This window comes from Sinohyriopsis cumingii, chromosome 5 (genome assembly GCF_028554795.1).
Source record: "Sinohyriopsis cumingii isolate HCF-2022 chromosome 5, ASM2855479v2, whole genome shotgun sequence".
Lineage (NCBI taxonomy): Eukaryota > Metazoa > Mollusca > Bivalvia > Unionida > Unionidae > Sinohyriopsis > Sinohyriopsis cumingii.
Window position 1 is genome coordinate 100,176,804 of NC_142965.1, and position 16,135 is coordinate 100,192,938.

At 32.7% G+C, this 16,135-nt stretch overlaps 1 protein-coding gene across 2 annotated transcripts in view; it reads right to left on the reverse strand.

The window, feature by feature from the left end:
- Positions 1-4,207: 4,207 nt before the first annotated feature.
- LOC149799874 (glyoxalase domain-containing protein 4-like) overlaps positions 4,208-16,135 on the reverse strand; it is a 32,287-nt gene continuing 20,359 nt past the window's right edge. The window contains exons 9-10 of one of the 2 annotated variants that reach the window (XM_089959314.1): positions 14,443-14,529; positions 4,208-11,674 (exon numbers count right to left, since the gene is read on the reverse strand). In XM_089959314.1, the coding sequence (XP_089815440.1) occupies positions 11,609-11,674; positions 14,443-14,529 (153 nt within the window). In that variant the 3' untranslated portion in view covers positions 4,208-11,608. Of the gene's footprint in view, positions 11,675-14,438; positions 14,530-16,135 lie in introns of both variants that reach the window. The other variant, XM_089959313.1, reaches the window with a different exon arrangement.

Consider the following 16,135-nt stretch of genomic DNA (forward strand, 5'->3'; position numbering starts at 1 on the left):
TAAATATTACTAGTTTATAATAAGGTAGTATTTTCAAAAGTTAAATCTCATTACAATTGCTTTTTTTATCAACATTATTTTCAAAGACTGCTTCTACAGAAACTGTCATTTCAAGCGTAGGGAACAGCGATATTGAAGGTATCATGGTACCAATTGTTCTTCTATAGATCTCATTGCTAATGTTTTGTGAAATAAATATACTTTTTATCCTACCTAGGCCTGTATGTCATGCACTGTCGTAGAGAACAATGTCAGATTGTCAATTTGACAAAGACAGAACCAGGTACTCCACTGCATTTAAGAGATAACTCTGCTGGAACAAGACAGGGGTAAGATTTATCTAGTCACAACAGACACATTTTCAGTCATGTGTACATTTTTTAAAAATCATTAAAAAAATATAAAATGTGACTAGATATGAATTAATATAATCTCACATGTTGCCAAGAGGTTCAACTTTTTTTAAAGGCTTAACAGAAAGTACAACTCTTACATAATGCACCAATCACATCTACTTTTGTTGTTTATTTCTGCATACAATGTTCCCTACACCTTAAACTCTGCCCACCTGGGGTTGTACAATTGGTACAATTATACCTTATAAATAGCCTACAGGACACTGCATTGCTGTTGATACTGTTGTTGTTGCTGTTATTATTATTATTATTATTATTATTATTATTTTTATTATTATTGTTATTAATTATTATAAGAGACTCCATTTTTATCAATCCCACCTTTTATTTAGATTGAAAGTAAAAATATTTAACATTGACATCAATCTAAACAAGTGGCCAAAGTGGACCAGATATCACTTACCTAGGTGGCAGATAGCCAAATACATAAGCAGTTAACCAAGAAATCTGGATTTGTATGATGACTTCTGAATAAAAAAAATTCTAATTCTGTTAATTGCATATGTTTTAAAAACAATTGCTTCAAATAACCCTTTTTTTCCATCTTCTGCAATAGATGGCAAATCAACATAATTTGTCCATTACTGAAAGGCTAATACCAGGATACTTTCTGTAAAAATTTAGCCAAATTCTGTTAAAGTTTATTTTTTATAGATAAAGGTGAGCAAAATGCTTTTTATTTATTTTAAGTATTGGCAGTTACATTTGATGGTGGAATGTCACCATTTGAATATATATGAAAGGCCTTCAAGCTGGAACACTTTCTGTAAAATTTGGTCAAATTATGTAGCTTTTTATAGTAAAGGTCATGTATACTAATTTACTTATCTTAAATATAAATTGTTTTTTTTCAAATACTAATTTTGAATAACCAAAGTCTGTTCAATCCCAATTATTGAACGCTCTGCACCTTAACTGTTATCAAGAAACTTCAAGATGAAAAGTTTTGATCATTATAGGTTTTACAACGGTGTCTAGTTGCTAAACTGTGTCATAAAAAGAGCATATTGAGTTTAATCATCAAAATATAGGGCAGGTTGAATTTATTTATCAGCATATGTAGTTTTTGTTGTGACATCGTTGCACATAAGCGTTTGATCTGGATTGTACTGGATCACACCTATAGATTGATCTCATCCAAAAATGTTTTTGTACTTTATCATTGATTTTGCTGTGTGTATTTCTCAGGGCATGTAAATAAATACCTTCTAAAGGCTTATGAATATAAGAAGATCAAAAAAAAAAATGAATTATTGCCATTTAAAGGTAAGTAGAAACATATTTTACAAAAATTATGTTCATAGCTGAAATAGTGTTTAATTCCTGCACAACCTGTAAGACTTTTACTTTAGAATGAACAATAAAAAGTTGTTTTATTTGTGGTAATAGCCATTTTTGATGGCAGATTGATACCATTTGTGAAATAATAACTGTCTTTCATGCTATGGCATTTCTGTCAAATTCTGCTTATCATTTTCTTTTGAAGTTATAATTTAAAGGATTTTAAAATGGCAGTAATGCAGTCATGCTTGACTGAAAAACAGCATCATTAGTATATATTTAATAGTACGTAATGCCCGAATTTTGGTCAAATTCAGTTTAGTGTGTTTTGAGATGCATTTTATTTAGTACTGGTGGACATATTTGATGGCAGATTAGTATCATTTGAGAGAATACTTTATGTCAACTTTGGTAAGATTATTTTGAATGGCCTTTGAGTTATTCAAAGTTTTTTCTATTTTAGTAATGGCAAGTACATTTGATACCAGATCAGCATCCACTGAATAAATTTGAAAGGCACTGATACCAGTAAGCTACCTGTAAATTTGTGAATGGATATTTCATAACAATGGATTATACAATAAACTCCATGGGCCTTTAATGCTTACCTTAATCCATAGGTGTGAATAGGCTGATGAAAGGATGGAATGGCACACACATGCACACCAAAAATTATTGATATATGGTGCTTCCACCATGGTTAGCTGAAGGAGTATTACCATCCTTTTTAGTTTGGAAATTATAGTTAGCAGAAGCATGTATTCATGACAACACAAATGGTAATATAAGGCAGTAATTGCTGGTTGAATTTGGGTAAAGTCTAATATTCAAAACAGCATAGTTTCATTAGCTCATTCTTTTCATGTTGGTAGCAGCAACTTAGTTATTCAATTAGTGCAGGACAGCAATCAAAAATGGTACAGCAGTCCACAACTATAGCAAAATCATACAGGCCATGCATGCCGTTATACTCATCTTAAAAATAAATTGTTGTTTTAAAATTGAATACTAATTTTGTTTAACCAAAGTCCATTCTATCCTGCTTATTAAATGCTCTAGATCTTAACTTTCCTCAAGTAACTTCCAGATGAAAATAATCAATAGCTATGGACTTTTGCAATGGTGGCTAGATACTAAACTCGGTCAAGAAAAGAGCATGTTGAGTCTAATCGTCTCAATATAGGGTAGTACGAATTTGTTCATCTACACGAGTAACTTTCATTGCTACATCACTTTGCATGACATTCAATCCGGATTGTACTGGATCACACCTGTAGGTTGATCTCGTCCAATAATGTCTATGTACTTTATCGTTGACTTTTGCCATAAGTACTTCTCAGGGTTTGTAAATAATGACCTACTAAAGGAACATTAGTGTGAGGATCCAAATTAACTGAATAATTGCCATTTAAAGGTAAGAATAATGAAATTCTAAACAATTACACCCATTACTGAAATAGTCGATGCTGAATGCATATATGACCTGTATGACTTTTACTGTCATAACAACCCATTCAAATAAGCTCACCCAATGAAATATAATCACTCCATGGTGTATTTGTGTTGCTATTCTGAAGAAAAAGCCAAATCAAATCTCCTACAACTGCACTTCATATAATTTAAACTTTTAATGAAATCAAAAGTATGTCGAAACTAATGGGGGGGGGGTGTGAAGAGGCAGACAGACAGACAAACAGACGAAGAGAAAGAAATAACTTCCATTAATGATTAACAATACAAGATGAACTTGAGATCAAACTGAGGCTGCTAGATAAATTACTGAAATCTTATGTCTTCCAAGTGAGTAGTATAACAATCTCTCTTTAATGGGACAGACCTAATGAAATGAAACTATGATTTTAGAAAATGAGTGATCTCTTGTGGGGGTGGGGTGGGAGAAGAACAATGATAAATTGTAAAAATGTCAATACATTTTTGTCCAAACATTATTTTTCAAGTTTGCAGATAATGCTCAATCAAACTGATACCAATACTTTACTAAATAAGCTGCAACATACATACCCTTGGTCTGTATGTCTGTTGATTTTATATATTAATTATTAATTGTACCTTTTATCCTCAATGTTTGTGGTTTTTATGTTAATTATTCAATAATTAATCAACTGTTGTCTTAATCCAATTAAGGCTAAATGAATATCAGACAATTAAATATCGTCATAAAGCAATTATTGACTTTTGATTTTGGTTGCAGCAAGGATTGAACAACCCCATAAAACTTGTATTCACCTCAGCCTACAGCCATGATGAATTTATATTTTTTGGGTCGATAAATCCTTGTAGCAACTGAGATTAAAACTCAGCAGTTACAAAACAGTGTTTCCTCTCAATACATAAATAATTATTAGGAAATTCTATGAAGTTCATACCATATTCTGTAAAGCTGTTTAAGAGGTGGAAGGGAAATTTACTCCTATATCATTATGTACACATATTACAAAAGACATGTGGAGAGCGAGAGAGAGTTCAGATAATGAAACAATCAAGAAATGTGCTCTGCACACTTTATTGCAATATATAATCAAAAACATTTGAGCACAGCTAATGGTGCAAAATACATGTTAAATGAAACAGATATAACTTTATTAAGATTAATTAATAATCATTAGGATTAATAAATTCCCATGTTATAAACATATCGAGTAATAAAAAACCAATTAAAAATTATCTAATTATCAAGGTTATTTAGTCCATTCCCATTTTATACATGTTTTGAGAACCAGTAAAATAAATTCATAATGTTCTAAAATTTCATCAGGTGGAGGAGGAATTCAACTTCCAAGACCTTATGTGTACATATTCCAAAGACATGTGGAAAATATAGATAGATCCTGTGATTTTAGATAATGAAAGAATCAGTCCCATAAATGGTGATGTCATGTTGCACTGCTAGTAAAGTTATCATTGTAGCAAAATTAAAAGTATTCTTTCTCATTTCATCGATGAAGGATAAATATTTATGAAAGTAATCTTGCATTATCATGATAAGAATATATTCATTTACACATAAGAAGGGTATCTGTGATTTATGGAACCAACAAAACTCTTGACTGTACAAACAAAACTCTGTATAAAATATGTCTAGACTTTACAAAATATGTCTAGATTTTAAAAAATATGTCTAGACTTTACAAAGTATATCTAAACTGTACAAATATTTTGTCTGAAAGCTGCAGTTCTGTTGATTATTTTGATTTCATTTTCTGTAACTAAAACTGAAATATAAACGAATATTTGGTGATTAGATACAGTCCTCTCTATCTGTATTGGCCAATACACTGCTAACATCACCACCACACTGTTGACATCACCACTACACTGATGACATTACCACTGCACTGAAAATTTGGTCTAAACTCCAAATTATTGTGACTGAATAACCCTGCCATCAGTGTCTCTGGACACCATGTTTCAACATATAGCCCTTTGTCATATGGTAGGTAGTAAGTGCAAACATTTGTACACAATATTAAGCCTACACTCAAGACAGGAAAATAGTGACAAATAGCAATAATATAAAATGAATGGGAATAAGTGTAAAGTTTGTGATAAGCTGGTCTATATGTCAAAATGAAGTACTCTTTGGGAATTTTAGTACTCAATGTAAAAATCAGATATACAACATAGCCCTCAGATGGACACCAGCTGGTAACCGCAAATATGGATCATCAAAGACAACCTGGCAAAGGATTGTGATGACAGAGTTGGAAGAGATTGGACTTTCCTGGGGTGAGGCACAAGTCATTGCTCAAGACCTGTCTTAGATGGTGGTAGATAGTTGCTGCCTTATGTCCTAGATGGGACAACGAGGACTAGCTATAAGTCAAAATAAAGACTCTGGGGGAAATTAAGCATACAATAAGCCTGCCTATATGTTAAAATGAAGTACTCTGTTGTATGTAAGGACACCATAAGCCAGCCTATATGTCACAAAACATTTCTCTTTGGTAATTTAAGTATGCAATAATCTGGTCTGTATGTCAAAATAAAGTACTATGTGGGTATTTATACAATAAACCAGCCTATATGTCAAAATAAAGTACTCTTTGTGTATTTAGGTATACAATAAGCCAGTCTATATGTCAAAATGTAGGACTCTTTAGAAACTGAAATATACAATAAGACTATTTATAGAGGGTGACACAATTTGCTACATGGAACTAATCCTCCTTGTGATCCTCTATTATATGCATATTTACAGATAATACCGCTGCACTCACAATAAAGAATGAACATACAATTCTTAATTCATTCTACACAAGAGAAAAAAATACACAAGCTTATACCAGAAAAAATTTCATATATTTTTAACAGAAAAAAGAATCTTTCATAAGAATATTTAACAACTAGATACATTGTGTACATATATATACTGTACAAAAACAGTGAGACAACAAAAGGAAGGGTTTGGGCAGTTTTTATTTTACGCTGTAATGTATTTGGTAAAGCAAATAAGATCCACTTTTCAATAGATATGTAAATGCATTTATAGTTTCCCTTTCTATAATTTCCCTTGGGATCCTTTTTTATATTAGTGGCCCTGAATTTTGAAAACTTTTCTTAAAGAACTCTTTTTCTTTTTAAAAATGAAAACTTTGCAGTCTGAATTTATCTTAAATTGCAAGTGTTGCCTTGTTTTCAAGCATGGAACAGTTCCTCAAGATATAATGAAGCCATATAGTTTGAAACTTTAGCCCTTCTCCAAAATAATTGTTCATTATGTTAACATTTTAATATCATTCATTCCATTTGGGATGTTTTCAGCATTGTCTAGGATAAGCCTTGCAAGCCCTTTTTTGCAAGCAGAATCATTTGCAAATATTCCACTCAGAAGTGTCTGCCCAAGTAACATTACAATTGTCATGGTATGGTTGTATATAGCATTTGCAAATATATTAATCTATGTTTAGTTGATACACATGACTCGGATAGCCCCTACATGAAATGACTATATGACATATGATTTGAATCAGTTCATTCCATTCCAAATTGATGTCAACCATCACTCCAAGGGTTTTGTCATGGACAAATTTCATTGTTTTTAAGATCCAAAGCTGCTGTATTTTTGGGATAGTAATCAGTAACATTTTACTTTGTATTTACTTTCATACCATTTTCCTTTGCACCAGGAATCTAATCAAAGCAAGGCTCTCTGAAGAGATACCTGTAGGACTGAAATTAGCTGTTTAAAATCTTTTATATTGGTGTCGTCAGCATACAAGTCAGTAGATGAAATAGAGTTGCCTATTTTCAGTGGCAGATAATTTATGAAACTGAGACAAGAGGAATGGGCCCAGAATTGATCCCTGTGGAATTTCACTTGCAACTGCTTCTTTTCTGAAAAACTGTTATTTATTTTGACACAGTATTCTCTTTGTTAAATAAAATGTATGAATTGTCACACTGATAAATGCTCAATTTATTGGTAAGAATGACATGATCAACAAGATAATTTTTTTCTAAGATCCATTAGTATGGATCAAATAGTATCAATTAAGCATGCCTCTTATGCCGAAATAAAGTACTCTCTTCAGATTTAAGTGCATAATAAGCTTGTCTATATGCCAAAATAAAGTACTCTCTTCAGATTTAAGTGCATAATAAGCTTGCCTATATGCCAATTATAAAGTACTCTCTTCAGATTTAAGTGATAATAAGCTTGCCTATATGCCAATTATAAAGTACCCTCTTCAGTTTTAAGTGCATAATAAGCTTGTCTATATGCCAAAATAAAGTACTCTCTTCAGATTTAAGTGCATAATAAGCTTGCCTATATGCCAATTATAAAGTACTCTCATCAGATTTAAGTGATAATAAGCTTGCCTATATGCCAATTATAAAGTACTCTCTTCAGATTTAAGTGCATAATAAGCTTGTCTATATGCCAAAATAAAGTACTCTCTTCAGATTTAAGTGCATAATAAGCTTGCCTATATGCCAATTATAAAGTACTCTCATCAGATTTAAGTGATAATAAGCTTGCCTATATGCCAATTATAAAGTACTCTCTTCAGATTTAAGTGATAATAAGCTTGCCTATATGCCAATTAGAAAGTACTCTCTTCAGATTTAAGTGCATAATAAGTTTGTCTATATGCCAAAATAAAGTACTCTCATCAGATTTAAGTGCATAATAAGCTTGCCTATATGCCAATTATAAAGTACTCTCTTCAGGTTTAAGTGCATAATAAGTTTGTCTATATGCCAAAATAAAGTACTCTCTTCAGATTTAAGTGAATAATAAGCTTGTCTATATGCCAAAATAAAGTACTCTCTTCAGATTTAAGTGCATAATAAGCTTGCCTATATGCCAATTATAAAGTACTCTCATCAGATTTAAGTGCATAATAAGTTTGTCTATATGCCAAAATAAAGTATTCTCATCTGATAAAAATATATACTAAACATGCCAAAATCAAATACTTTCTTCAGATTTAAGTTCATAATAATCCTGCCTATATGCCAAAAAAAATTACTCTCTTGGGATTAAAGTATATACTAAACATGCCTAAATGCAAACAATGTTTGACATGTCAGTATATAAAAAGCCTGCCAATACAAGGTACTCACTTGGGATTTATGCCTCTTGAGTTTATGGCTGACGTGACCCTATTTACCACAGAATGTATAATTGTACTATATACTTCTTGCTAATTTATATGATAAATAAGACAATTTTTCTGTATTTTTTTAATAAAGTTTTTGCAAGTTTTAAAAGCATAATTCATTTAAAAATGCTCAATCTACTATTTTATTTATGACCCTCAAATTCAGTTTACAGTGCCAGAAACAAAAACCAGTTATATGGATCAGCATACAAAAGAGATATTACTCCAGTCCAATGTTGGTAAATCATGTTCCTGCAAATCAAATATTTAGATAAAATTTCCAGATTTCGTTCAAGTTATTTATATATTCCAATAATCTTATTGCTTCACCACATAATCTTTTCATTTGAAATTTCCTAATTAGCTTGTTCCTAAAGCCAAGTTCAGTGTTAGAAATTTGTACAGAGGATCTTTGATTGGTGTATGCAAAACTTTTGGGTAAACTTCTGTGTTTTAAAATATACATAAATTTTTATATTGTGTAAAAATCTGCATATTCAATGATCAATTTTGCATTACTTTGTTATTACTGTATTTAATTTTCAAAAGGTTGGTATTTTGGGTTTCTGCTGTGTTTTCTACATTTGTTATTTTGTATGAAAACAATTCGATTTTGCAAACTTTGGGTGTTTAATATCAATAGTGTGTAACTTTGTTATTTTACTTTTCATTATCAAATTATTAAAAGGTTATGTTTTTATGATTTCTAGCAAGGTTGCAAACAATTCTGAAAATTAACCTGCCAAGATCCCTCCACTAAAAAGAATAATTGCAAAGGATAGAAATTTGTCATCTAAAGCAATAAAATCTAGGCAATTATTTCAGTTATATCATTTTGCGACTCAACCAATAATGCTATATGAAAACATACAAAACAGCAAAAAATCCCTGTATTTACACAGACTAGACAATAATAAGTTTTGGAAGACTAGAAAAATCCTTGGGCCATGAAAAAATATTTCCACCAACAAAAATATATATATCTATAATGTGTGTGTGTATGTATGCATGCATAAGTGTATATGTGTCAACTCAAAAGGAAATCAGTAATATATTCCTACTTTGCTTTTGAAGTAATATGAATGTATTAGTGATTTCCTGTTGTTCTATGTGTGAACCAACACAATGACATATTCACTTTTTCATTTGCATGCATGTGTGTGTGTGTGTGTGTGCAAAGCCATGCTGACTTGTATAAAGTAATTTCCTTTTTAAAAAATTCAAGGCACATTATTACAAGGTCTTTGGCAATATTCAGCATTTGATGCCAAGAAGAATACAAGCCTGACTCCCCTGAGCACTACATCAAGTGAAATTTTCATTGTTATCTATAACAACTACCAATATTTACATATGGGATTCTAGTAGAATTAAGATCTGTACAATAAAATAGCCACCAATGTAGGCAGTTCGTTTTTAATCACAGCTCTTCATCTATATAATACTGTTCATAAAAGCCATAAAAGGAACTTTATATTATGGGATGTCCTGATAGTCCATTAAGACTCAAAAGTAGAGAACAAACTGAGGTAACTAGCAGAGACAGAAACAGCCATGCCACAGTAGTTAACATGTGCAGCACAGTAAAAGAAGAGTGTATATTCAAATCTTACAATCAGATATGCCTAGACTGCTACCGAGATTTGTCCATGGGCAAGAAATTTTACCTCTACACAAAATAACCAGTCTGGATTGTGGTTCCACAAAACCAACTCGACATCACCAGTGCTGTAGTCAATAAAGCTACCATCAATTAGCTTAAAAATTATAATATACAGGTTGTTTAAGAATGGCATTAGGTAACCATAGCTAACAGTCAAGGGTGGCAGCTCACTAAAACTAGTGCATACAAAGTTAGTTTCATGTAAAGATGAGCTTGCTAAATATGTCATGAACACACTGGCTGTGAGAACCTAGATATGTAATTAAATTATCTAGAATGCTGAACATCTGACATACATTTAGACAAATTGACCTGACAATACAGATTAAAGATATACTAGCTTATGATAAGTATAATTTTGTTAACAAGCAAAACATTGTGCACAACTCAGAAAACCCACTGCAATGCAAACTCAATGACAGCATTTGTCAACATGGTAACCCTTTTGGAAAGCATGCAAAGTTTATGTTAATCGAAGATTACCAACATCGTGGTTCTAAAGCAAATCATGCAAAATTAGGGTAGTGGAGAATTACTAACATGATGGTTCTGTAGCAAAGCATGCAAAGTTTAAGGTAGTGGAAGATTAATAACACTGTGGTTAACTAGCAAAGCATGCACAGTTTATATCAAATACAAGAAGTAGGCAAGTAAAGTGATTTTTCATTTTCATGTTTCTTCATGGATGCCAAAATTAATTCAATGAAATTCTGGACAGCAAAGTAGTTATTATGCCATCCAAAGTCCTACAGAAAATAAGTCGGTCTAATGATCTGTGTTTGCAAAAGACGTACACACCACTGCAGTCAACAAAAAATTACCAAAACTGAGAATAAGCAGAAATACTTCTACAATGGCAAGAAAAATATTGATACAAACCTACATCTATATTCAATGTTTCTGCCTCAAGCAATATTTCTTAATAGCACTAACAAGCTTTAGCTTAAAAGTGAAAAAAATGTACAGAATAAATTGATAATTTAAGCAACAATATAGCAGTCGAAAAAATCTAACCAGGTCATCAATATCTATATACAAGTAAGTCAATCAAATGTCATTTATCACTCTTGAACAGGTTTTGCCAAAATGTGTTTACAAAGTTTTCTTAAATTAAAATCATAGGTTCAACAAAATACACAATAATGATAAAATGATGTACTGGCCTGAAAATTTAAACATATTTACTTATGACTTTGTAAAATGTAAATGTATCAAGTTTAATGGTAATTGTGGCATCATGTTAAAACATATTTGTAACAGGCATACACAAAAATATAGGCAGCAGCCAATAAACATGTTCCCTTTCTGTTATCGTTGTGGGATATACAAAAGTGCTCCCATCATAAAATACCCTCTATACCATTCCTCTAGTTGGGGCTAAAATGGGTAAGCAATGAATCAATACAATATCCTATATCTGCTTACAACACTCAATTAATAAAGGTCATCTTTTATCAATGGCATTAATATTAATTTGGTTTACAGGGACTTTTTATTACATTCAAACTTCTTCTGCTTAATCACAAGCATACAAGAATATGCATAGGGCATCTATTATAAAGTCAGGTATCTTCCGACTAAACTGATTATGTTTTTGTGACATGATTAAAGTTTTGGTGAAGTTAGGCGGCTCCTTTGGTAAGTCCATGCTTGGCAAACCATTCTACACTCTTGTCTGCTGCAACTGCCTGAAAGATGAGAACAAAAGTACTCAATTATTAATTCATTTTCTAAAAAAGCAGGCAGTTGATTAAAATGAGGTTCTTCCATGATACACACCCAATCATATCACATTAGAATATCCACCACCTTTCGATGATACAGACCCAATCATATCACATTAGAATATCCACCACCTTTCAATGATACACACCCAATCATATCACATTAGAATATCCACCACCTTTCAATGATACACACCCAATCATGTGACATTAGAATATCCACCACCTTCCATGATACACACCCAATCATGTGACATTAGAATATCCACCACCTTTCAATGATACAGACCCAATCATGTGACATTAGAATATCCACCACCTTTCAATGATACACACCCAATCATGTGACATTAGAATATCCACCACCTTCCATGATACACACCCAATCATGTGACATTAGACTATCCACCACCTTTCAATGATACAGACCCAATCATGTGACATTAGACTTTACACCACCTTTCAATGATACAGACCCAATCATGTGACATTAGACTATACACCACCTTTCAATGATACAGACCCAATCATGTGACATTAGAATATCCACCACCTTTCAATGATACAGACCCAATCATGTGACATTAGAATATCCACCACCTTTCAATGATACACACCCAATCATGTGACATTAGACTATACACCACCTTTCAATGATACACACCCAATCATGTGACATTAGACTATACACCACCTTTCAATGATACACACCCAATCATGTGACATTAGACTATACACCACCTTTCAATGATACACACCCAATCATGTGACATTAGACTATACACCACCTTTCAATGATACAGACCCAATCATGTGACATTAGACTTTACACCACCTTGCAAATCCAGCCTTCTAGTGCTAGAATCTGCTGATGAAGTCATTTGACTTGCTTTAGCAGATAAGATGTTAAAAAGTCATCTGCTTGCTTGCAAGAAAGTGATACAAGAGTGGTTTTCCCTTGGATACAGAGATTGGCCCTGAATTCCCTAGTAATGAGTGGATCCAATTCTTATGTGAGATTAGGGCTAGGATTTCCAATTCTTATGTGAGATTAGGGCTAGGATTTCCAATTCTTATGTGAGATTAGGGCTAGATTACCAAGTGTTGTGTGATTTTTGGGCTACGATTTCCAAGATAAATGAATTAATATAATCTTGAGAAAAGACCTATAAACCAAAAGTGATATTTATCAAATTTGGTAAATTCCGTTTACCAATATCATAGCAAGACATAGGTTTGAAGTTTTTTTTTATATTTTAGTAAAAACAGCCTTTTAAATTGAAGATCGGCATCATCTTTTCTAAATCAAAATGTCTTCATACAAGGATGCTTTCTATCATATTTGGTGAAATACTGTTAAGCAGTTTTTAGAATTCATTAATTAAAGTAGCTTAAAGGTTTTTTTAATTTTAGCACCAGTGGTCAATTCAATTTGTGTTTTAGAGCTGCATCATCTGTTAAAAGTGGAACCATTTTAATGCCAGGGTGCATACCATCAAACAAAATCTAATTTTGTTTAGCTGGTCTTGAGAAAAATCCCTTGGAAAGTTGTAAACTTGAAGCAAATGTGACCTCATCTGACAGTGTTCATATAAATCAGCAACACTGTGATAAATTTTGAAGATTTTCATTCAAGGATGGTTTCTTTTAAATTTGGCCAAAAGGATTTTGAGGATAAATTGATAAAAAGCTCTCATGCTAGAATGCTTCATGTACATTTAGCAAAATTCTGAATCAAGGTTTTCCTAACTTCAGTAATGGTGATCAGATTTGGATTATTTCTAGACTCTTAAAAGACCTTGTGTCAGGAGGCTTTCAGTCCATCATGCCAGGAGGCTTTCAGTCTATCATGCCAGGATGATTTTAGTCTATCATGCCAGTATGTTTTCAGTCTATAATGCCAGTATGCTTTCAGTCTATAATGCCAGGATGCTTTCAGTCTGTCATGTCAGTATAATTTCAGTCTATAATGCCAGGATGCTTTCATTGTATCATGCCAGGATGCTTTCAGTCTCTCATGCCAGGATACTTTAAGTCTATCATGCCAGTATGCTTTCAGTCTATAATGTCAGGATGCTTTCATTGTATCATGTCAGTATGCTTTCAGTCTATCATGCCAGGATGCTTTCAGTCTGTCATGTCAGTATGCTTTCAGTCTATAATGCCAGGATGCTTTCAGTCTATCATGCCAGGATGCTTTCATTGTATCATGTCAGTATGCTTTCAGTCTATCATGCCAGGATGCTTTCAGTGTGTCATGCCAGGATGCTTTCAGTCTATCAAGCCAGGAAGTTTTCAGTCTGTCATGCCAGTATGCTTTCAGTCTATCATGCCAGGATGTGTTCAGTCTATGTCTGATCATGCCAGGATGTTTTCAGTCTATTTTTCATCATGCCAGGATGACTTCAGTCTATTTTTGAACATGCCAGGATGACTTCAGTCTATTTATGATCATGCCAGGAGGACTTCAGTCCATTTTTCATCATGCCAGGATGACTTCAGTCCATTTTTTAACATGCCAAGATGACTTCAGTCTATTTATGATCATGCCAGGAGGACTTCAGTCTATTTTTCATCATGCCAGGATGACTTCAATCTATATTTAATCAGAACTGGATGACTTCTGTTTATTTTTTATCATGCCAGGATAACTTCAGTCTATTTTGTATCTGGACTCCCAATCACTACTGCTGTGGGTACCCACATATATGAAAGGAAACTGGGGAACTTACTTGATCAAGAAGATCATCAGCTTTGGGATCTACTTGGGACAGTTCTCTGAAGGCCTCATCTCCCACAAAACATATCTCATGTCCATCCTGGTAGAAGTGAAAGAGTAATATTATGTAGACATGCATCTAATGATGGGAATAAAAAATGTTTAGCTACCAGGCTTTCATGTAAATATTATACCCATACTAATTTATTTGGAAGTATTTATTTTCATCCTTAATGTATAAATAAAAAAGCCATCTATAGCCGATATAGGAATTACTTAAAAGAATAAATGAGGAAATGTCCTAGAGATCATAAAGCCCTGATCCTGAGGTTCAGATTGAGATGCCGATATTGGTTAGTTAGTAATGACATTCCTGTACATGACAAAACATGAGAGAGGTTTAAGTGTAATTATCACTATTCAAGTTGCAAAAAAGAATAATCGGAGCATGAAAAAATTTAATTTATACATATCAAGTGCCATAATTACTGGACACTGTATGAAAAAATGTAATTTATATATATCAAGTGCAATAATTACTGGACACTGTATGAAAAATGTACATTTACTTTTGCTCCTAAACTGGATCTGCAGTTAGTTAAAATTCTTGCAACAAATTGACAAAATTAATGTTGGTTAATACCAGAATGTAAACACAAAATATACTGACAAAATATTTATATACAAGACTCATTTTAACTAGTGTACATGTCTATCTTTTCTCTGAATGTTCATAAAGTTAAGTGCACAAATTCTGCAATGAGTATAGTAATGTGCTCAATCTGTTTTTGTTATTGTCTTTTTTATGATCTGGTATGTCCTGAAGTTGAAAAAGATCCCTCTGTTATAACATTTTCAGTCATCCACATCTATAAAGCAGGTTTTGCTTAACATATGGCGCCATTTTTTTGAAAAGTATGCACTGGTCCAATATCTAAATATATAATGATCAGTTAATGAATGTGTGATGTTAGTTTTCAAATTGAAGAAACAGTATGTTTTCTTGGAAATTGATCATATACAGCACTAACCTACCTTTATTATGAAAGTGTAGCACTCATCAAGGTGTATTCCCTCACCATGTTTCATGAATAAAAGTAGAGTAGTATATACACAGGAAGCAAAAGACCTAGCTGGTCATGAGCTAAACATAAAAGCTTAACCTAACTTAGAAATATGTAAAATGGTCACATTGACCTTCACTTGTGATAAGAATGTGGCACTAAAAGATATATATAAATCATATAGATTGATGATTTTATTATGAACAAAGCTTAAGAAATAAACATAAACTAAAAAATTAGGTCAAAGTCAGTGCTGCATAAAATGTAGGTCACAGTGATGTATGTTTGATATTAGAGTGTAGTACTCATCAAGATACATTACTTTCCTAGTTTCATGATTCCAGATAAAACAGTATTTATACAGCATGCAAAATATCTGAACCAGACAAAAACATAACAAAAAATGTACAGAAAATGTAGATGGTTGTACCTACCTACCAATCACTGTCATCTAACCTCTGTCCCCATGTGTTTGAGTCATGGACTCGGTAAAAGTGGGTATGCAAGAAAGCTACCAGTAGCTTCATGTGGGTCAATAATTCTAACAGGGCTTTCCCAGGTTGTTCCCCACCAGTTATACTGGCTGCCATATACAGCCTATCTTGCACTGAGAAATGGCATCAAACCACAAAACAAAATCAT